Source organism: Hylaeus anthracinus, unplaced genomic scaffold (genome assembly GCF_026225885.1).
Source record: "Hylaeus anthracinus isolate JK02 unplaced genomic scaffold, UHH_iyHylAnth1.0_haploid 11985, whole genome shotgun sequence".
In the NCBI taxonomy this organism is placed as follows: domain Eukaryota; kingdom Metazoa; phylum Arthropoda; class Insecta; order Hymenoptera; family Colletidae; genus Hylaeus; species Hylaeus anthracinus.
In genome coordinates, this window is record NW_026534333.1 from 325,625 (window position 1) to 348,358 (window position 22,734).

General features: G+C 42.9%; 3 protein-coding genes across 3 annotated transcripts in view; 2 read left to right on the top strand and 1 right to left on the bottom strand.

Moving 5' to 3' along the window:
* Positions 1-4,112, top strand: LOC128886761 (uncharacterized). The gene is made up of 13 exons (XM_054141923.1): positions 1-387; positions 560-789; positions 974-1,226; positions 1,305-1,443; positions 1,517-1,686; positions 1,759-2,124; positions 2,201-2,360; positions 2,456-2,592; positions 2,786-2,887; positions 2,958-2,998; positions 3,068-3,140; positions 3,219-3,467; positions 3,541-4,112. Exons 2-13 carry the CDS (start codon positions 574-576, stop codon positions 4,110-4,112), a joined length of 2,478 nt encoding a protein of 825 aa, XP_053997898.1. The 5' UTR covers positions 1-387; positions 560-573.
* Positions 3,251-12,212, top strand: LOC128886540 (nuclear factor related to kappa-B-binding protein-like). Its single transcript, XM_054141490.1, has 15 exons — positions 3,251-3,467; positions 3,541-5,614; positions 6,005-6,253; positions 6,333-6,565; positions 6,664-6,929; positions 7,064-7,416; positions 7,698-8,032; positions 8,113-8,355; positions 8,424-8,657; positions 8,718-8,939; positions 9,032-9,432; positions 9,537-9,857; positions 9,945-10,137; positions 10,212-11,001; positions 11,074-12,212. Exons 2-15 carry the CDS (start codon positions 5,609-5,611, stop codon positions 11,884-11,886), a joined length of 4,659 nt encoding a protein of 1,552 aa, XP_053997465.1. The 5' UTR covers positions 3,251-3,467; positions 3,541-5,608; the 3' UTR covers positions 11,887-12,212.
* LOC128886543 (uncharacterized) overlaps positions 12,123-22,734 on the bottom strand; it is a 25,324-nt gene continuing 14,712 nt past the window's right edge. Inside the window, exons 6-9 of the mRNA XM_054141504.1 lie at positions 14,144-14,224; positions 13,640-14,014; positions 13,310-13,522; positions 12,123-13,211 (exon numbers count right to left, since the gene is read on the bottom strand). Of these exons, the coding sequence (XP_053997479.1) occupies positions 12,879-13,211; positions 13,310-13,522; positions 13,640-14,014; positions 14,144-14,224 (1,002 nt within the window). The 3' untranslated portion in view covers positions 12,123-12,878. The remainder of the gene's footprint in view (positions 13,212-13,309; positions 13,523-13,639; positions 14,015-14,143; positions 14,225-22,734) is intronic.

Sequence of the window (22,734 nt, forward strand, 5' to 3'; positions counted from 1 at the left end):
CTATTCTCTAACGGTAAAAGCTTGAATGCCACAAAAGACATTCAAACTGTCGCGCGAAAATATAAAACAAAGGTACAAATTATTCGCACGTGTGGTGGTGGGTAAAGTCCTTTTCTAACCAAGAGCAACAGAATAACCGATCACGATTGGTTGATTTTGTCATTTTCGTCCGGTGTCCAATAGTCTCGTGGAAATCGATTCTAACAACACCTCGTGAAGAAGGACCTGTTGCCTGTTCCTGTTGCCGATCCTCTGGTAGAGCCATGCCGTTGTCGCGGGTGCAAAGTAGCAGTTAAACTTTCGTTTTTATTCATCGTCTCGACGCAATCGACGATCTCTACGCACGATCGAATTTCTCGACGTTACTGCCTATTTCTATTGTACCAGGTACACCTAAATCGTTGAAAAGTATTATCAAACTCATTCGCAAATTTTTGATAAACGCGATCGCTAGCGATCACCTTCGAGATCACCTTGGTAGAGTTTCTAGCGCTGGAATATGTTTACATTCGCTTACATTTCACGAAAGTAATAAGACTGGATTTCTTGTATTATTCAGTTTGGTAGTGTAAGATGGAAATATCGCCGAGAAAGTTGTCGAAACGTGCACAGGAACCTGTCGACGAATGGTTGCAAACCGAAGGGTATTTTAGGAAACATGCACCCAAGGATCCGACATGCTTGTTTAGGGCAGTCAGTGAACAAGTTTACATGACACAATATTATCATATAAGGGTCAGAAAGAAGTGTGTCGAATTTATGAGAAAAATGAAACACTTGTTCGTAGAGGTAGATTTTATTTCATATTCCGTAGATTTTTCAATTATCGTTAATATACCACGTTATAGTTTAACACTTCGATCGCCAAGTGTCTCATATTAATTAATTTGTTACGCGTAGAAATTAAAGACAAATATATATACGTAAATTATTTTTATAGCCTTCTTATTGTTGAAATTAATTTCTTCTTCAGAATATAACGATTCCATTTGACGATTACCTAGAACAAATGGCATGTTTCACAGAATGGGGTGGTGTCAATGAAATTCAAGCCATGTCGTTGCTTTTCGAGAGGGAATTTATTATATTTAATGGTCAAAAGCAAACTCGTCATGCCGTCACTAATAATGGTTTCAAAGATACTATATATTTATGCCATACCCCGCAAAAACAATACGATACCATTTATACAAGGGATGTAGTCGCAACTGCTGCTTATTGCCAATGTAGGAATTCTATTACATTTATGTACAATTATTTTTCAGAACCACATAATAATTGTATAAATGCAACTATGTTTATAGCTATGGTTTATCAAGTCCTCTATAAGGATGTATTTCACATGGCCAATATAGAGACTACGGTCCATAAAATGTTACACGACCGGACTGCTACGTTCAGGCACGATAAGTTTTTCCTTAAAGGCAATATGGAAATGCGAGAGTAAGTCTATTAATATTTCTGTCGTTCGTATTTTATGGGAAATGCAATGTCGATTCATCCGATACATGTTTAGTCAGTTGACTGCAGAGATATATAGCAAGGTAGAAAGTGGAAACGACAAGATTGAGGATACACAGCTTATAGTAAGAAACGTACCGCCGTTTCCGTATAGAGTCGCGAAAGCTCTCGATCCTAATATTTATCGTAACACCGATTTCGACATATGGCATGAAATTAGACGAGGTAACGAGGGGTTTTTGCGTTAAATGTCACGGTACCGTATCAAAGAAATTAATCGAAACTTTAATATTGCAGAGGTAAAAAATGCAGGATGGACTAAACACAATAGTCACGAACTTCAAATCGGTGGTAGATGCTTGGTAGAAATAGAATTCAACGAAGAAGAATTTGACAAAGCTAATAACAATAACATCTATGTATCTACTCTTGAAAAAGATACCAATGGTAATGATAATATGAAAGCATTACAGAAAAAGGGAAAAGATCTTTATGGCTACATACAAGAAATGAGTAAAAATCAGGGTCCCGTATTGGTTTTCATCGAGGAATTAGGCGAGAAAAGAATCGTTCCGTATTGCGCTCTAAAACCATTACCTCTAAGGAAAAATAAACAGAATAGTTGGATACCAGTATGCAAACGAAATGTACTTTTAGATTCAAGTTAGTAGTTAAAAATACATCATTCTTTCTATGTATATAATTTTTTTTGTAAAATGTTTATTGCACATTTTAATAGATCAAAAATGGAAAAAGACGTATAGTCCAAATTTGCGTAAAATTAAACAGCCAGTTTCTAACGGTAACGGTTTATCAAATAATATTGATAAAAATGAAGGTAACGATAACAATGTTAACAATGTTAACAGAAATAACTTTCAGTGGAGAGAAGAATCTTTGTAAGCATTGTTTTACTTTCCGTATATTGAAAATAATGGCACGCGTCTTGAAGTAACAAGATATTTATATTCAGATTTGTTATTTATTATTATAGAAAAGTGGATAATCAACAATCGTACGATAAGTATGGATCAAAGAATTGTCTCGATTATTCAGGTGACAAGTATTCTTCAAGAATGGTTCTCGATAATACACAGGCTTCTGCAGTGGACATTGCTAAGCAGGAAAAAGGTAGAGAATATAAAGAAAAAAATTCGCTTGCAAATACATGTTCCGCGAATAATACGATAAAAAACTCAAACTCTGATCATATAACGAATGTCGAAAACTATAACTATTGTGTACCATATACTAGTATGTTATTAAGAAGTCTCGAATTGTTTAAAAATATTGTTCTTTGCTCCAATAATTTGTATTTCATTAGGAGAACCTGTTCCTCATAATCCAGTAGACAACATGATATGTCCTATTAATTGTTCTGTACAAAAGAGCGTTGATGTGAATGGCAGCGACTTGCCATTATCAGGTAACGATAAATATCGTTTTATACGCGTATAATCGCATAGTATAATTTATAAATATTGTTTTCTTTGTAGATCCATTTACCTTGAGATTTTTTTATAACTTAGGATTAGAGGTATGACACTTTCGATCGTTGTTAAGTAATGTAAAAATCGATAGCGTCTTAATTTCAAATTATTTTTAGTACTTCCATGGAACCAATAATTGGAACTATTTGACGAATGGACAATCGCCCGGTTTTGGACAATGGTACCAAGGTAAAGAAATTTCAGATTAATCTGTATATAATATATGTTTCGTTACATATCTGAACTGCGAATGTGCTTATCGAAAAGGTGTTTCTCAAAACGAGGAGGAAATTATAACGCAACAAAAAAGAGAGGATTACCAGCGAAACGAGCATAAATGCGCGAACGATATAAAAAGCATGCAGATGCAAAAAACAGAAGTTCCAAAAGGGGATGACGGAAAAGATCCATCGTACTCGTCGCGTGAAAAAGTAATGGAACAGGAGTCTATCAATAGAGAGTCCCCACGTATAAATAGAAATGGGTTGGGTCCACGATTTAAAAAGAATTCAGACAGTATGTGCCCGTTTATATTTCATTAAATTTCGGAAATAAAATGTATTTACTATAACTTTTTTTTTTTTTACAGATCGGTATCGTAACGTTCAACAAGTTACACAACCAAACAATCAGTATTCGCATTCTGGATCGAATTTCAAGCATTCGAAATCGCAAGAGATGAAAAGTAACGGTACAAGTTCTCAACATACACGCTCGGTACCCAATCAGGTAGCCAATCAAGACACGGTGAACTCGTATCAAACTTCTTACATGCAACCAAGCATGTATTCTGGACTACCGTATTATACCAACGAAGTGGACGCATTCACGAATTCTTACTATCCTCCGAATCCATACTTTCCAATTCCTTGTTTAGCGCATTCCGACATACCCGATAACACCAGCGTACAACCATTCTCGCCCCATCTGTGTCCTGGATTAGATTATGCACAAGCCTATTCCGGGTTATGTCCACCGTACATGTGTTCCCAGCCAGCCCCGTACAATATTTCACCGCAAAATATGCAAGAACACTGGTACGCAGTTGCTGGACAACCGCATTACATGCAATACCCACCTATGTTGCCTATGACTGCAGATGCAACTTGCAATGGAATAGCACAAAACATAAACCAGAATATTCCGCCTCAGAACATATAGTCGCACTGCTTTCTTTTCATCTACTAATATTTTCACAGGCTCGTGCATAATTTACATTAAACTAGGTGTACGTAGAACTCAAGGTATCGTAAGACTGAAGGCATTATTAATAGCTTTATACCCGTGGCTGGTACCATTAGCACTTGAACACGTAGAAATAGGTGACATACAAAATTCGTTTGTAAGATGAAAGTTGAGATTACATGATAATTAGTATTTTTGAAACAGTAAGTAGTAGATATATTAAAAAAATATTATTTAGATTGTGTTAAATTAAAAGTTCGATGTTTGACATTTACAAGATGTTCTATAATAATAGCAATATATACAGTAAGCGATAACAGTACAAATGACTACCATATTTGAGTATAGGTAGTTGATATACCTGTATAATGATATTCAGGAGATTGTAGATGCGATATAGCGTACCACTGGACATCGGTTCTCAGGTGAAAACATATTTTTCTGAAATTTTATACAGGTGACTTTTTCAGTTCCTTAACATACTTAGTCGTTAAACTTGTATATTTCACTTGTTATAAACCCCTTTTTGCAAATAAAAAGCTACGCAACATACGAGTGAGTTATTTACTTATACTCGTGGATTATAAAATAAATTATTTTTCTTCTCAAGTACTAGCGTAACGATACCTTCGAAAGACTGAAAAACGAAAACGTTTCGATATCGATGCTACAAACAAGATCCTGGCAACAACATCAGAGGTGGACGTTAAACAAATAATTTTAAATACATTTTAATATTTTTGTCTAGATAATCCACTTTGTCAAATATTTGACACTTAAGTAAAACGTTACTTGTTATCGGGCGTTTCTTATCTTTTCATCAAAAAAGGTTTCGCTGACGTATTCGTTCGAGACTCGATTCGAATTGAATTTTGTTTTCTCTATCCAATCGTGCCAACAAGCACAGCCGTCGTACGAATATCACTAGAAGAGTAGAAAGTTTCCCGCACACTTTGAGAAATACTCGGTTTTGGTTCTCGTGCGAACAAAAAAATTTTTACAAAAGTCTTGTCGTATGAACGGAAAATATTAAGAATTTGCCATCGTGTTCGGTGGCATCGACGAGGTGAATCGTTGACGCTTTGATCAGCGTTTGAACTGGCCCTAAAAATCTCCGCCATTGAATTGCCGCGGCTGTGAATCGGCGAAGAAGGTGCGCGCTCTCGAGATCCTTCATATACAAACACCGTGGTTCTGTTCGCTGTATTCCACGCCATGTCTACAATTTGTCGGAAGAGTAGGAGTGCAGTAGCAGTGACAGGTCAAACGGCGAACGGCGAGATTACTTAATATTCGCACGACACGCGACGAGGGTTTCCTGTATCGAAAAAACGTCGTGATATATCTCCACGGTTGTTGGTTTCTCTTCTGGCTGTTTATTATCGTCGGCAGTGAAGTGCTATTTGGTGGTTTCACGGGGATAGCAGAGCTCGCGGAACAAGCAGAGACCGAACGCTGAGAAACTGAAAATAATGGAGGTTGGTCACGATTAATTATTACCAAATTATACATACGAATGATCGATAATACTGTATACGCTACAAACGCGTCGTATATACCCTGTGTCATCTTACCTCGAATATAGTTTACGTCAAGTCTCCGTTCCTATTGCGTTCGTTATTTTCATACTCGGAATTGGACGATTAATTAATTGGGTAATCGTTTAACAACGCACACGTATACGCATACGCGAGCGTTTGTTGTGTTTTTACGTACTCCCGAGTAAGGTTCACGTTGTTTGTTTCGATTAATGAAATTTTACTGGACTTTGCGTTTCGTTAGTTATCCTCACCGCTATCAATACCTAATGTATGTTTGTAGCGATACATACTATCATTAATATACTTATTTGTGTTTTATATTTGTAGATGGACGAATGCTCAGCTGGTGGAGATAGCGGAGCAGAGGAAGACGAAGATGATGCATCTTCCCGTGGATCTAGAAGCAACAGTAGTAGCAGTAGCATCAGTGGAAGCAGTACATCCACAGACAGTGGAGACGACAGCGGAGAGGATCATGGTTCTAGTGGCAGCGAAAGTCACAGTTCTGGAGATGAGGATGAAGATGAAAACGATAATACGGAATATTCTATGAAAGCAGACAGTCCCGATACAGTGGTATGACCTACAATTTTTAATTTGCAAGCGATACTATTGCATTGTTATCCTGTGTAAACAAATCATGTTTTATTCCTAGAAATGGGAGACTTGCATCGCCTCGAATACAAAGGTGAAACTGCCTCAAGATTTGTGCGAACATTCGACGATTTTTAAAGAATTTCTAGACTACCCTTACATTTGGAACGAATGCTTGACCGAGAATCAAAGGGAGACGCTGTGCAGCCTTTTGCCAAGCTTCCCAAAGGACTGCGACGTCGAGGCTGAAACAGAAAAGACTCTGCGTATGCTGTTTGATAGAGAAAATCAGAGGTACAGGATTGTACAGTTGTTTCATGATAGATTTTATAAAGGATAACTTTATTCTACATACAAATACATATAAACATACAAGATCATATTCATTTTAGATTCGATGTAGCACCACTAGACGCGTTTCACACTCACTTGTCCGCTGGGCATTATCGCCCAGACATCAGAAGGATGTGTGGTCTGGTACGCAAGGCGCAGCAAAGGCGATTGTTGTTCGAAGAACGAAAGCGATCGTACGAACTGGCCAGTCAGTTGTTAAAGTCTAGAGAGAGCTTGTTGTTGAACGCATACAAGCAGGGTTTCAGTCAGCCAGCGCAGAGAACGGTGTCGAAAGTCCAGTGGAGGAAACCGAAGCCTGCTATGGGTAAGTTGGGCAACTGCTGCGAATCGTTGTGAAAAATTTTCTGGCTGTTTATACGTCCCCCACGCTCCAGCCGTTTGGCAGAGATGTATATAGTAACTTCCGAGGGACAATACTAACAAGCAATGCACCGACAGTTGAAGAGAAAACGCAACTGCGCTATTTGGAGGAACTGAATGCGCTGAGGACAGAGCTCGGAGCAAATGCGAAGCTAGTGGCGGACACGACATCCGAGAACGAGGAGAACTATCCGTATTATCAGCTCTCCGGGGCCAAGCAGAAGAAGAAGAGGCGTTCGTTCATGACTGCCCAGGGCTTGTCCATCAGAGGCTTGCAAATGAACCACGAGGACGAGACGATTCGACCCGTTTTCTCCACTCTGCAACGAGCAGAGTACTCTACGAATAGATCGTTGTTCATTCGCGAACAGACAGAGGAAATGTACCGTGAAATGCTGCTCGAGCATAAAAAACGAAGAGCGCGACGCGATGTGCGTAAAGTTACTTTCCACCTTCGACGCGGACCTGGGCACTTTTAAAATAACGTTATTCCAAAACGTGGACAAAATTCTTATCTAGACGAACATTTCGAATTACGAATAAAAGATAAACAAGTTTTTATGGATTGCTCGTTGAGTAAAATGTACATAAATATATATTCATGATGTTTTCTTTTCATTTTAAATAAAATCTGCCCAGGTATGTTCTCGAGCTAGTAACAACTTTGTGTAACGCGTTCACCTTTGTTAACGATTCGTTGCATTCACTTTAGATTCATCCAGAATTGAACACCCAAGGTATCGCTCTCGCCGATCTCACTCAAAGGGCACAAGTCGGCCAGAAACACAAATTGCCCATCGGTCCAACCATGCGCATCACGCCAGTGAAGAAACGAATTAAACTAGAACCATCGCCCCTATGCCCACCAGCGCCGAGATTAATCAATTCGAATTCGATAAAACACGAGAGCGACAACAGCGACTACTCTCACACGACGGACGACAATAGACATTCCAACGCATTGGACATGGATCACAGGATGCTCACGCCGATCAAATCGGAGCCCATAGACGCGTACGAAATGCATCAGATATCGAAGAAGAAATTGTAATTTAACGCTTTATCTATAATAGAGAAAATGTAATAAACCGCGTATACTAGAAAGTTTTATCGGCTTGCTGTTACAGGAGTCCCGCAACATCGAGAGGCAGCAAGTCTTCGGTGATGTCTACGCCAGAGATTAAGAAAGAAGTGGAAGACATGGAGTACGAAGACATTAAAACGGAACTCAGCGGTGTGAACGAAGACGTTCCTCCCGAAACAGAGGAAGACGAGGAGAACGATAAGAAGGAACTCGATTTGGACAGCATCGACATGATGCAAATACCGATTCAATTGGACGACGGAATCGATATACTGGACGACGTCAAGTACGTTTCCCCCTCTTTCTATCTGTACCTTTTTTAAACAAAACAAATACATTAGAAAATTTGTTCAGATGCGAGGACGAAGGCGTGATATCGATACCGGATAAAGAATTAAACGTTCAAGGAAACGACGATGCTATGGACATTAGCAGTGGAGCAGAGCTAATGCAGGAAACGCATGCTTGTTTCTTCTCGTTGTTAAGAGACGCTTTCACCTCGAAGGGCGAGTTCAGAATGAGCGGACTGGAAATGAAAGAAGCTGTCACGCAGTGGCAAGGGAACCCTATTTCGCCATTGAACGATTGGTAGGTATAGAGCGAGTACTTTTCACGATAGATAGCAATCGTTAAACATCGTTAATTTAGGTACTCGTTCGCGTCTTCTTGGACTGCGTTGGTCCCATTGGCTTTGGGGTTTCTTGCCGGAGAATTCACTTATTCTCAAGAATTGGGTGACCGACAAGAACGCGAACCAGAACTCGTCCCCTACTTAGAGAACAAAGGAAACGGAGTTTACGCGTGGATTGGCGCTGGACGCGATTCGGATTCACGTCTGTCAGATTTATGCACGAAATTCTTGTTACACAAGTATGTATTACTATATATGTGTATATGTTACGTTACAGTTTAGGTTTGGAAATTGAGATTTTCTATATATAAAAGATATTGTTACGTTTCAGAGATTCATTAGGTCCGCCAACATCCGCGGTCTGCTCCGTGACAGCTGTGAAACAGCAGTCTCAAATGACGCAGTCTAGCAATAGTAACATTAACAACAGTAACGTTGGTAACAGTTCCGGAAACGGAAACACAAATGCGACAAGCTGTAGAGCTAGCAGTCCTGTCATAGAATCGATCAACGTCGACGGAGGATCTATGAACACCGTCGCAGAATGGGAACCTCCTCGCGCTCTTTGGCCTACCGAATGGAAAGTTCGTCCTTCCACACCGGAAGAACGCGACGAGTTTAGAAGACAGGAACGAATGCGTTACGCTGCACCTCATAAAGCGTTTACTTACAGAATGCACGGTTACGCGTCTGTCGTGGGTCCGGTGAAAGGCATTTATCAACATAACGTCGGTAAGTTTCGAAATTGTTTTCCTCTAAAAAAGAGGAGACTCTTAAAGGAGAAAATTATCCATTCCCTTTCGTTCACTTGGATATTTGTTCGATGTTTCCTACAGCCTCTGGATTGACCAAGGCTCGCGGACACTCGTTACTGGTGGCTGATCGACCAAATTTTGTTACGATCTTGGCATTGGTGAGAGACGCCACTGCGAGGCTCCCTAACGGCGAAGGGACTCGAGCCGACATTTGTCAATTGTTAAAGGACTCCCAGTACATCAGAGAACAAACGGACAGCGACGACAAGGAAGGATACCTGCATTCGGTCGTGTCTGGTGCTTTGGATAGATTGCATTACGAAACAGATCCTTGCGTTCGGTATTACCCCCGTCGCAAAGAGTGGTTGTATCTTCATCGTGCGCGCTCGGAGTCTGAATTCGGTTCGTACGAAAAACGAGAAACACATGAGCAACCCTACGTCAAATTCTATAATTTAATATTTTTATTGTTTTTTTTTTCTTCCATAGAAATGTACCATCAACAGTTGCAAGGTGTCGCGAAGAACAAGAAGAACGTTGGTAGCATGTCGCGAAACAAAACGTTACCACCGGTTATAAAGCCTACAAATATTAACAAGGAGCAGTCTCCGATTAGCAGCAAAGAAAGTACGCCTAAGAAAGAAAGAAAAGCCGCGACCATCGCGCAGCCTGTTATATCTAGGTAAACTTGAAACTATTCTATTTTATTCGCAAAAATTTAGAGTTGCGTTCCAAGATTGTATATCGTTCTTACAGAAAGGAGCAGAAGAAAACCGAAGAAAAGATTGTCGTCGATCATTCGGTCTCGACCGAGCAGCCTGTTGTCCCTACGAACGTGGCGACGACGATCAGCGCTACGACTTCGGCCGTCTCCGTAACAGGAACTACCGTCCCCGTTACCACTCACACGAGTATACCTACCTCCATAAGCACTGTGACCGTCGAAAAGGACATAACGAGTAACGAAATAGCGAAACCACAGATTACAACCACGGTCCCAGCGAAAAAGGTGACCAACATCAGTGGAAAACCTGTCGCTGTCGTGAAGACAAACGCTCAGAGCCTGTTACAGTCGAATCAGCAACACTTTCCTCATCATCAAATTCAAGTGTCGACCTCTGCAGGCTTGCAAACTATACGATTGTCTGGACATTCTGTGCTGCACTCCGCCCAATCCGTTGCATCCAACAGCGCCTCCAGTAACGCATCAAATGTGACCACCAATTTGACGACGATATTCCCTCAAGCCAAAGTACAGAGTCAACAGCAGCAGCAGCAACAATCCCAGCAACAGCAGCAACAGACGATCGTAACGAATCAAGCGGGAAAAAGCATTTTGCAGACCGCCAATATAAAGCAACAACAGAGTCAGCAGCAACACGTGTTACCTGGGAAGACTTTGCTGGCCTCGCAGATCAAGTTGGTTAGTTCGGGACAAATTAAATCGCTCCTCACGGGTCACGGTTTACAAGGTCAGACGATATTTATCAAACAGTCGTCGCCTTCCGGCAATCAAACGCAGCAGTTGCAGCAGCAACAACTGAAGGTACGAATTGTTCGCGTAATGGTATTCGGGATTAATCGCAACCGATATCTGAGGTATTCGTTTCATTTTCAGCAACAGCAACAGCATCAGCAACAACAGATCCAACAGCGCGTCGTAGCCAATCAACAACAGTCGATTCAGACGTCTGGCATGCAACGTATAATAGCACAGATCGGAGGAAAGCCGATCGCGGTCCAAATACAGCAGTCCCCGCATCAACAACAGCAGCAACAGCAACAAAAGATCCTAGCGAAGGTTTTAACTAGTTCAGGCGGCGGTCAACTCATCTCTGTGGAGAGTCTTCTCGCGCAGAAGGGATTGAAATTGGCAACCACTAGTCACGCTAATCAACTCAACAGGCAAGGCAAGCAGGTCATACAAACCCAATATCAGATGGTATCGCAAGCGCAGTCGTCCTCGGGGCAATCCAAGATCATAGTCAGTACGCAGCAACAACAACAGTCGCAGCCCCAGACGGTGCGTATGGTGACGGCTCAGTTGGCTGGAAAACCTATAGTGTTGGCTAGCGGCAACAAAAACGTCGGAGTAGGCGTGAGCACCAGCGGAAGCGTGGTTCTGGGAAAACAGCAGACGTCGCAACAGCAAACGCAACAACAGCCCATCATCCTACCGAGCCAATTGCTCAACATCAAGACGCTGCACGGTCTAAAAGTGATACCGACTCCGACAGGCCTGAAAACCACCGGTGCAGCGGTTTACGCACGAGTGATAGCTCCCACGACCATAACCTCGACTCAGTCCACTGGGAACCAACAGCAGCAACAGCAACAGCAACAGCAGCAGCAGCAACAGCAGCAGCAGCAGCAGCAGCAGACCATTCAAGCTCAACAACAATCGAGAAACAACTCCTACAGCACGCCCTGACAGAATTGACGCGTCATTTTATTGTTTTGCATTATTCCGTTCTCTCGTTCAGTTTCGTCTCCTGGAGTAGTCTCGGAGTTTCGTGGCAAACTAGAACCGAATTCGAATGTAAAAAGAAAGGTAAAAGAAGAATTAAGAAAAAGTTACGAAGGACTACCGTACTGACAGGTCTGCGTCGTTGCGCACAGTTTCCGTGCAAATTCGAGTCAACAAGGTGAAATAAGAATACAGGCGGGTCATTGTTGGCCTTCTTTTTTTGTATTAAGTGTCGAATTATTTACAAATGCATGGTACGATTTTAAATATAAAAACACCGTTTTCTCTCACTCGCTCACTCTTTCTCTCTTTTCTCTTGTATCAAGATGATTCCGCAGCGTCGAATGTAACGTATAAATAAAACTTATCTAATTACGCTAGAACGTTAAACGTTATTTTTACAGGGGTTCTCTCTTTACGGTCTACGTTTTCGCAGAACAGCGTCTCCCAAACTTTTTTTTAGGGTACGTTAACAATAATATTTACACAACACCGATATTTTCGGGCGACCATTCGATTTTTGATCTTGTACGACAAATGGCCGAAATATTGTTCAAAGTATGCGCTTTTAATATGGTGTTCTCCCTTGACGATTAATTATGATCTTTCGTGCAAGACAGTTTGGAAAACGCTGTCGTAGGGAGCGTTTCACTATGAATACCTAGGCAGCCTGTAGCCACCGCGTCTTTGGTCCGTTTCTTGTCGAGGATACCGTCAACGAAGCATGTCCGTAGATCTATGTACAAAATTTATTTACGTGATATCCTCTTCGCTGTATCGCGTGCGTCAAATGTATATTAAAAAAAAATATTGACAACGTTAGATTGCGTGCTCGTCATCGATTCGGAACAAGAACACGTATAATCGCGTCGAATATCGGTGATAAATCTTATCACTGAACACATTAAATGTATCACTCGACACGGCTACACATGTTCTCGTTCGGAAAGTAAGAACTATGTAGTCTCCGAGTTTCGTATATCTTGGAATATATCTATCAGATTGTTTACGCCTATCAAATATCCATCCTCGTGGTTTCCCACTTGCCACTCGGCGTCATGGTGAATCCGTGGCAAGTGTTGCGGCAGAGGTAACGTTTTCGCGAAATCGATCATCCAAATCCCGGCATTCTTGGCGTCGTGAACAAACAACAGGCTCGAGCCAACGACCTCGTGCGTGGCAAAGAACGGTGACGCCTTCAGCGTGGCTTTTATCGCGGTCAGACGCTGTATGTACTTGGGTATCGCGTGTTGGTAGCCCTCCACGAAACGCGTCAATGCCTCCGTCACCTAACATCAAAGTTCGATCTTTGATTAGCTTACTTTGTCGGTTACTATTTACGGACTGTTACGGTTATATAAAACGGTAGATGTATACATCAACAAACCTGTTCTCGACTACGTGTCGTTTTGAAGTCCTTGGACGATCCCCCGTGAGCAAGCTTGATACCTTCTACGCGAAAACCAAGCGTGGCGGTGCTGGATATCGTTTCACGCCAAACCATGTACCTTGGCTTCGTGACGCCTTGCACGCGACGTTCCTCGGCACTCGGTGCAGTGGGGTCAACTTGCACCATTTTCTCGTACATGTCTTTTCTCAACTACGCAGAGAAAGTAAATAAGAAGAACCCCGAATTAGTCTCGTTTGCGTTTCACGAGTACGTAAAGGTGTACATTCCTTTCTACAACTAAGAGTAACGTGTTTATTAATTGTGTACCTTGGGTCTTTCCTTAGCTTTGGCCAGCTCGGACTCGAGGTACGTTCTGACGCCAACTTTGCAGTCCATCACGCAGGGATGCTCGAAATCGCCGAGGAGATCCTGAAGCTCCAGGTAAGAGGAGACCATGGTTCTTTTGCCGATGGCGTCCCCTGTGCCGTCTTTCTGAACGGTTTTTTGCGCGTCGGTCTCCTCGATGTTCACTTCATCCGATTCATTTATGTCCAGGACACCTTTGAACTCTGGCACGTAAGGCCTCAAGACGTCGTTCATCAGCAGCCGAAAGCAGGCTTCCTCTTGGGGGCAAAGTTTCTTTAGAATCGTTCCTGGCGTACGTCCCGCGCGGAAGTTTCCTTGGTGTCCTGCTAGTTGCACCTGAATCGACGCCAAACAAAATTCTCGTTAAAAAGGTGGACTCGTTGATAAGTGGTGCTTCCTGGTGGTCAGCTGACGCAGACAATTTTTGTAGGTAAGCAAAGACGAAGACGAAAACAGTCGACTCACCCAAGGATATCTCTGTTTCTTGTATGTCTGGAAGAACGGCGTCCAGTGAACGATGTTCCTCAGCTTCCTCCAGCCTGACGACTAAAACAGAAAGAGAGACAAAGGTATTACTGTGAATCCTGACAATGTTCCCAAGTTTCCAAGGTCTGCGGAGCATCTAGATGAGAGCACGTTCGCAAAGGAGGAATAAATAATAACAATAAGTGATTGTACAAGTTTACTTGAGAAAAGGGTCTCGACAGTCCGTAGGGGACATCCTGGTTACCTTCGCGACGGTTCGTTCGCTAGAACGATCCGTGTAATCCGAGTCCCATTCGGAGCTCAGATCGTCGCCGCTACCTTCACCCCATTCCAGGTTGGTCTGCGGTACCGAGAGCAGTCTCAGGTACTGCTGGTACCCCGAACAATTGTTCAAGCAACTATCTTCTTTGTTAATCTGGAATACCCTCTGGCTCCTGAGGCATCTGTCGCACCTGGAGAGTCTTTTGCAAGGTTCGATGCCGTCGATCCCAGAGGATCCAACGTTCTCCGCGTTCTTTTCAAACTTTCGACCACCTTCTTTCTTATTTTCGCTCTTCAAGCCGTTACGCGGCCTATCGACCCTAAGTGCCTCGTCCTTGGCTTCCGAGTCAGACTCTGACTGAGTTTCAGGATCCGTCAAGCGATTCTTCTCGTTTCTTTCGACATTGAAAGCTTGGTCGAGGTAGTCGTCCTCGTTGTTTGCTTTCTTTTCAGCCTTGCGATCCTCCTGATCCTGCGACTGAGACCTCAAGTACAACGGAGAAGGACTCCTGGAGGAAGACGGCGATCGACGATCGATAATGCTAACCGAGAAGCGCCTCGAGTGTTTCTTGGCCCTTGGTCTGGTCATTTTCCTTTGGCCAAGGTGCTTCCTCTCGCAGTCGTCCATGTCTGTGCAGTCGTCCACGGTCGACTTGGAGCAAACCACTATCTTTGGTATCGTTATCGTCTCGCAAGTCCGCTGCATCTTCGATCCCGATCCGATTTTATTCTTTGCAATTTTCACGGACTCGTCTGGGTCTCTCCTGCACATCACCGAGGACGCTGTCAAGTTTTGTTTGCAGACAATCATATCTTAACGCTCAACCGTCCGCTCTCACGTTCCCGTGAGTTCGGAAGTTAGGCGGTTACGGGGCCATCTTGTGTCTGAGGGAGTCTGCGAATTCGATTAGGGTTGGCTAACGTTTCGTTTGGCTGTCGTAAGGGATTATTTGGCGAATTATTGAAAAAAAAAAAAAAAAAAAACATTATTTTGGTAGAGCTGCGAGGACGATCATTTTCATAATCTTGGTAAATTAATCGAGAAACGTTTAAATATCTCTAAAGGTTCGTTAACGGGGCTCCTAATTAAAAAGAAGAACGTGAGCTATTACATTGTACTTTTGTAAACAAGGTACTTTAGTATCTTTTGATACAAGACGTACGAACCGGCGGCTTGTATGGAAATCAAAGTATGTTGGCGTTAATGCGTACGGTGGTTGAATTTCGATCGTTTTAATTTTGCACGATTGGCAAGGCTGTAGACGCCCAAGCGAGCCGGCCATGCGGTAGGTGGCTCGTTCGAATATTTGCATTGCATCCAATATTATATCTTGGATTATTTGCATATCGTGTTTATCAATATTCAACGAACGTTGGACACGGTCAAAATACAGCTTTACCGTTTGAAAATCACAATAGAAGAGGTCGTACGGTGAGTCGTTAGCATTTTCTAAATTGATTTCTGTTACGATCGACGTGTTTCATTTTCGATCACTCGAGCGTAACAATGGGATAATTACCGCGGGAATCGTTACTCTTCGATAGAACGATTTTGAACCTGTCGCGTTATTAGTAACACCGTAACCGTTACGTCAGAGCAATTTCATAACGATTTCGTTGCACCTCGTTGTATCACTTTCGGACGTCACTAATCGTCGATCACGTTCCATCGTCGTACGTTTACGCGAAATGCGTGCTTCCAGCGTTCTCTATCTCTACGAATTATTCACAGGTTGCCACTTTCGTGACTTCGTATCTCAAAAAAGACAAATAAAACGCGCAAGTTCGAACGTGTAGGCCCGCAGAACACGTGCAAACAGGTGAACCAACCGCGTCCCACTTTCTGCTGTCAATGGAAATTCTCGAAATTCGTCCAAGACTTTCACGCTTCGATTACACATTGTCGTTTTCGATTCGCAACATACGACAGTCTCGAATTCAGAGACCCCTTGGTGCGCTCGAATGCTACGGGGTGTCCCAAAACTCACTGTCTATCTCGTTTCTTTCTCTAGTTGGTTTGTTATCGTCAATGATTTTTGTTGCCTGTACACTCGAATAAAATTAAACGACTTCAAGGACGGATATACTACACGTACAAAAGTCTCGACGCGTTCGTTTCGTGGATTTACGTTGCCTCGGGCAATTATCTACCCGATCAATTTACGAAATAATAACAGGTTCACGCGGCGAGGAAAGCGAGACTGGTAATTGACTCGCACGTTCGTAATAATTTTAACATGTTGCCCACCGTTGTTGCTCTACGCGACCACAAACATACACGGTATGGGTGTGTTCGTATTATCTTGATAAAAATTTAAAGGAATCGTTGGATTCTGCGCTAGCAGAAATCTGTATTTAACATCGATTAAAGATGAAATATAAATTTCGAAAAGAAAGGATCACTTTCGACGACGAGAAATGGTACGATAAAGTTCGAAGCTCTCGGTAGACGCTAGTTGTTCATATACTTGAAAAGAAATCTCGGCGAGCAAAGTGTTAATCGCGACGCGCGACCGAATGGAGACGCCCTGATCGACTGATCGCATCCACCCACGTCGAGCCTCTTCTTCGGGCCCTCTTCGAGCCTGGAAAGCAAACTGTGTGCCACTTTATTCGTCGATGTACGCACGCTTCGATCGCATTCGTGTTACGTAAAATTTTGTTGGCTCTGCAATTGTAAACGTGTTTCAGGTAGGGTCAGGGAACTATTTTTCAAACTTTTCGCTAATCCAGTATTTGAACCCGTCCTCGTAGCTTGCTCATTCCATCCGTATCTTGCACTTTTTCTTTCGAATTGTACAACGTTTTTTGTTCATTTATTTATTAGCTGTAGACGTTACTTCTACTGTGCCTCTATATTCGATCCTTTATAACTCTAAATATCTCTCAATCTCTAAATCTGCAATAAATCTATACGAAAAATAAAGAACCAACGATCCCCCGATCCACGGTCGATCGCTTTTCCTCCGAGAGATCGCGTCGCTAATAAACACAAAAGTCTGATTACCTTCGTAAGGTTAATCAAACAGACGATACTTTACTTTCGCGCATCGTGTTTAGAAATAAAACAAACGCAACGCTATGTTTTATTGCATCGCAAACATTCGCTGTTTCCTCCTTCGGTGTTTTTTTTTTTTTTTTTTTTTTCATAGCGAGAAACGTATCCTTTTCGCGATAATTTTCTAGAATCGTATCCAGTCTATCTTGGGTTTGTTTATACGTATATATGTATATCGGTATTAATTCAATTCATGGTTTAATAGAATCGAATATTTCAACGCTTCCGTTCCAGACGGACAGCTGCGCCGAAAACAAACGACACGCGATGCGTGTCACAGCAGAGACAACCGTGCGTCAGTTTTGACGTACGGGACATGGAAAGGGTTAAGTGGTACGCGTGCTTAGAGGCTCGTTTACATAATTCCCACGCGTGAACGAACAATCGCGCTTTCTACAATCACGCCGCGCGGATTCATTTCCATTTAACCTTGGTGGTCTGTTTAGGGTAATCCGGATAAACGACGATAATTTCGATACAAAAGTAAAACGTACGTATAATTCTGAATATTCCTGAAACGGTTACCATGATTCGATTGCATAGGAAGAATTACGTTGCAACCGCGTATGGCTTTATTTTGTCAGTTGAGGGAGTCGGTCTCGCGTCGACACGATCCTGAAGTGTGCGTACGCGTCTCTATCGGTCGCATTTACATAAGTCGAGCGCTGGAACGTAGACGCCTGGACCGAGAAATTACACGAGTCACTTAGCGGATAGTCGTTATCGTTCGCGTCCGTCCGCCGATCCGAGGGACTTCCTTTCGCGGCACGTGCGCCGATAACGTTGTTATTTTCACACGGAAATGCGTAGGGAGGATATCGCCGCTTCGACGACGCAATTCCTACTCCTTTCTCGAGACAGTACTACGTCACGAAACTTTTAGGGGCTACCTCGGGGTCACCGAACGCGAAATATCGCTGGAAATCGAACGCGAAACGAGTCATTTTCCGATGATTCGTAACGTTATAATCTTTAGCGATATTTAAACGTTGGAGGTTTCTTAAAGATATTGAAAACTGATGGTCCTACGGTACGAGAAAAATTGATTGTTTGTCGTAATATTCTGATGGCTCGAGAGGCGAATTTTAAACGGATTTTTTTGTTAGCGGTAATATTTTAGACCGTAAATCTGAGTCACATCGATGTGGTATAGTTTTTAATTGCAAAAAGCATCGCGATCGTAGGTAATGGTCAATTCGATGTAAAAGTATGCGTACACATATGCGTCGATATTCCTCGAGAGGCGAGACAAACGCATCGTTACGGTTAAACTACAGATTTTCCGCACTCGTGGGCCACGTTCGTCTAGAAAACATATGGCGAACGAATATTTGAACGGCATTCGAGTATACGCGAATTTAATTGGCAGTCGATTGTACGATTATTCCAAGACTATAATAGTTTGCGACTGTTTAAATACCATGGCGGAATTATTAGAACGCTATCCGAATATTCGACCACCCCAATGCCATTGTAATCTTCGAAAAACGTTCCTCGCTATACCGCGACGTATTTTACGTAATTTCTTTGGAATCGCGAAGGTCGAACAGGGTCGATCTTTATGGCTCCGCGACGATATCTACATTATCTAATCGATCCTCGGTCGATTCGTTAACTCTTGCACTGTATCCTTACTGACAATGAGATCCACTTTCAACTTCTGCCATTGTACTTCTGGTGCGTACAAGTTTGTTTGCTATCTCGAATATTACAGCACGTGTAATATGCCATCCATTACAGCCGTGACGTTACCGCGTGGCACAGTCCTCTGCTCGATCACCGTAACGCGTGACGATCGTTTGATTTGCACAGCCGCAAACCGCTGGTTCCTCGTCCTCTAGTAGCGCAACGTCATCGGAAGGTACACCGTCACAACACGCGACCAATCTGACCACAGAAACGACGTCGCCGTTTGGCGGTAGCCGACGCACCAAACGCCAACGGAAAAACTTTCGTTTCACCGCGGTCGCGGGAAGAGGGACAACACTCGACGATGGGACCTCGAGCGACTTTTTCGACGCAAATTTAGTCAGTTGGTATATGCTCGCGCGAACGATGCGGGGATACGACTCGTCGACGATCGAAATGCGTCATCGGTTAATTAACTAGCGCTCGCGACCGTCGTTAGCGGAATTATCAGGAGTGGACGAAACGTTGGGGCGATGATGAACCGACTAAACCAGCTCGAAATCAGGCTGGGGTCGTCCATCGACTTTCGTGGTAAACACGGTTTAACGTGTTTCGACGACTCCAAGTTTCGCACGCGGATCGTACAAGGAACAGCGAACCAAACCGTTTCCCTGGCATTTTCCACCGACGCATCCTTTGGACGCTACAATTTCTCTGTGAACAGCTTCCTTGCACGTTACCATAACCACAGTCTCGACATGAAACTCTCGATGTCGCTGTTTCTCTAATTTTTACAGTATAACAACAATTTTAAGAGTTGCAATGGTCAAACGTCTAACAGTATCCGTACACTTACACACAAGTTTAGACGTTCGTTAACCAAAAAACTTGGAATTTCAAACAGACTAGAAAAACGCAGCACAAAAATGAGAGAAAGTTTGAGTTTTACGCAAAGAATTGTCGGCATATTCGAACCGCGAGAAACTGCTTCAAGAGCCCCGCCATCTGACGGTGTTGGTCGAAGACTCGAGCGACGTTGAAAGTCAATAAAATGAATTACACGTGACTAAATTTTATCTTGAAAATATAAAAGCTAACGAAGTGATTCTCAGGTATCCTCGAGAGCACGCATATAGCTCTGTCGTGGCAGGGACACTTCGTCCCTGATGTCAATCCTCGTTGCTCGCCAACAGGCCATGCTGACGCAAGCACAGTGGGTAAAACAAGTATCGAAACGTTCGCTTTTCTTCGAGTATCTTTACTCGACGTTCAACTAGTATTTATTCCGTCACGAAAGGGTAAATGTAACCAATGTATTATTAATACGCTAATATGATACGTAAAGATATTTAAAGAAAAGCGAGCGTTAGTTTCTTTCTCCAGCGTGTATACGAGCGCACGGATTCACGGTCGTTTTACTTTTTTTTAACGACTCCCACACACGTGGCGCGTTTCGCAATGGACGCATCGAGCGGTCGGAAATTACTGTAAGCCGTGAGTTTAATTATTTAATTTCACGCGTCGAACGATAATCCCCCGATGAATTTGAACGTCGGTAAGGCCAGTCGCGATTCGGTTTATTACGCAAGGCCGACCAGAAATTGGGTCTGACAATTTCGATTCGCTCGTATCGGCGACATTTATGGAAATTTTACGACGCTCGTAAACTCGAACGCACGGGTACATTATCAGGGTTAAGCGTTCTTAAACTTTCTCTGTCTCCGTGCAACGGAGACCAATCTGATATCTCGCGGTGGATATCATCGGATTGTTTCGAAATCAACGAGCTTCGATTTCTTGCCTCTTTATTCGATGTACTCAAAGATAAACGGTACGCGTGCATCTTGGAAAAGATGTTCCAATGCTATGGGGAAACTTGAGGACGCTCGAATCCAGCTAGGGAAGCAGCAACAACCCCTTCCTAAGCGCCTGCTGGCGCATAACGGGTGCGTAGTTGGTTGATAAGTTGGTAACATCGTTTTGCCTGCCATTATCGACTGCTCGCTCGAACGCATCACAGCGAACACGTGGTCCGCCGTCCCGTGGGCTGACAATAATTACGCTAAACTCGTCGGTCGCGCTCACTTTTTCAAATATTACGAGAATATCGGAACGATAGGGCAAAAGAAAGTGGCACGACGCTCGCAAAAGGAAAAATAAAAGAAGAAACGATCGAGGCAAAAACTCTTGACCCAAATGTATTGCAACGGGAGAAAAAAATTCAATGAGTATATTCCAAGGCTTCTGTGTCGCGAAAACGACACGAATTAGCAAGAAATAAACGCGTCGTGCTCGAGTGAAACGCGAGTGACGACATTGGGACAATTAAATGGGACTGGTATGACGTTGCGTTAATAAATTTCGTCGACTCGTTCCAATTAACCTTCCTGATCACGAGACAAAGTTCTTACTTGGTCCGTTAATTCTCATCTTTACGCGTACAATCGGCTTCTGAAATGTCCAACACCTGTCGCTGAACACCTTGTGTACGTAGTATAGTTCTGGCTGCTATGCAACATTCCAGGCGTTTCTCGGTGTAACGCGTTCGGCACGTCGCAAAGAAATTCGAGATTCTCGGTCGCGGAGCGGCATTCCGCTTTTAAAGAGAACTAGAATGCCAGTGCTAATTGGACAGAGCGGGTTGATTAGGCAATGAAATCGAAACCAAGAGGGAACGACCGCTAATTGAGCTTCCAGCGCTTGACTAGCCGACACAAGACACGGAGATTGCATAAACTTCTTCCTCGGGACAGCATTCTATCAGCGCCAACTGTGCACTTTTGACTAGCGATGGGACCGATACCGAATTAATACCATCGATGTCAGAGAGAGAACATTTTGTTTATTATATTAGATATTATATCATATGGGACGAATAGCAGTTTTAAATTGGACGTACACGAAAATATTCGTGTTTCTATTTAAATCATAGATAATTACGTATATCAACAGTTTTTTGAACTTTGACAAAATTAATATCATTCGATCTCTATTTCGTACCTCGTATAATATTAGTTGATAGTAAAGTGTTGACATAATAATTGTAAAACGTATCACTATGCAAAGTAATGTAAAAGTATAGGCCCCTTTTTTTGGTAATTGCAATAATAGTAATAGTATCAGTCCTATCGCTAACGTTAGTCGAAGCTTAGCCGTTGCTAGAATTGGAGAGCCAAAGAAAAAGCAGTCGGCGAATGAAAGGGGAGCGACGTCGACTAGTCGCACGAAACTTTGAAGAATTTAGGACTCGGAACGCGTTGCGTAATCGTAGCTAAGAAGTTTTCAATCAATCATCGACTGTCGGGCGTCTGACGTCTGTGCATTTGATTACGCGCCAGAGGACTGTCCAGGAGCATACGGAACGAAGGTGAAACGTATCGATGGCTCGACCGGTGGTCGATTTCGAAACGTTGTTTTCGATCTACGATTGAAAGGGAGAGGGGGCTGTCCATAGAAAACAATACTCTCGCTGAATAACCGAGCAAAGGACGTGAAACGACGGCCACCTAACTCACTGATTCTCGAACAGGGGCCTGCAACTTCTCAGAGGAATGAAAGACATATAAAATAGGGGCACGAATACGATTTACAATTAGGAACTACCGACAAGATTTTAATCGAT

Excerpts from the sequence above, each read along its gene's own strand:
- LOC128886761 (XM_054141923.1), top strand. The coding sequence starts at position 574 with ATGGAAATATCGCCGAGAAAGTTGTCGAAACGTGCACAGGAACCTGTC. Across the intron at positions 790-973 it reads TGAAACACTTGTTCGTAGAG|AATATAACGATTCCATTTGA; the intron begins GTAGATTTTATT and ends TTTCTTCTTCAG. Across the intron at positions 3,468-3,540 it reads ATTTAAAAAGAATTCAGACA|ATCGGTATCGTAACGTTCAA; the intron begins GTATGTGCCCGT and ends TTTTTTTTACAG.
- LOC128886540 (XM_054141490.1), top strand. Across the intron at positions 8,940-9,031 it reads ACGAAATTCTTGTTACACAA|AGATTCATTAGGTCCGCCAA; the intron begins GTATGTATTACT and ends GTTACGTTTCAG. Across the intron at positions 11,002-11,073 it reads TGCAGCAGCAACAACTGAAG|CAACAGCAACAGCATCAGCA; the intron begins GTACGAATTGTT and ends TTTCATTTTCAG.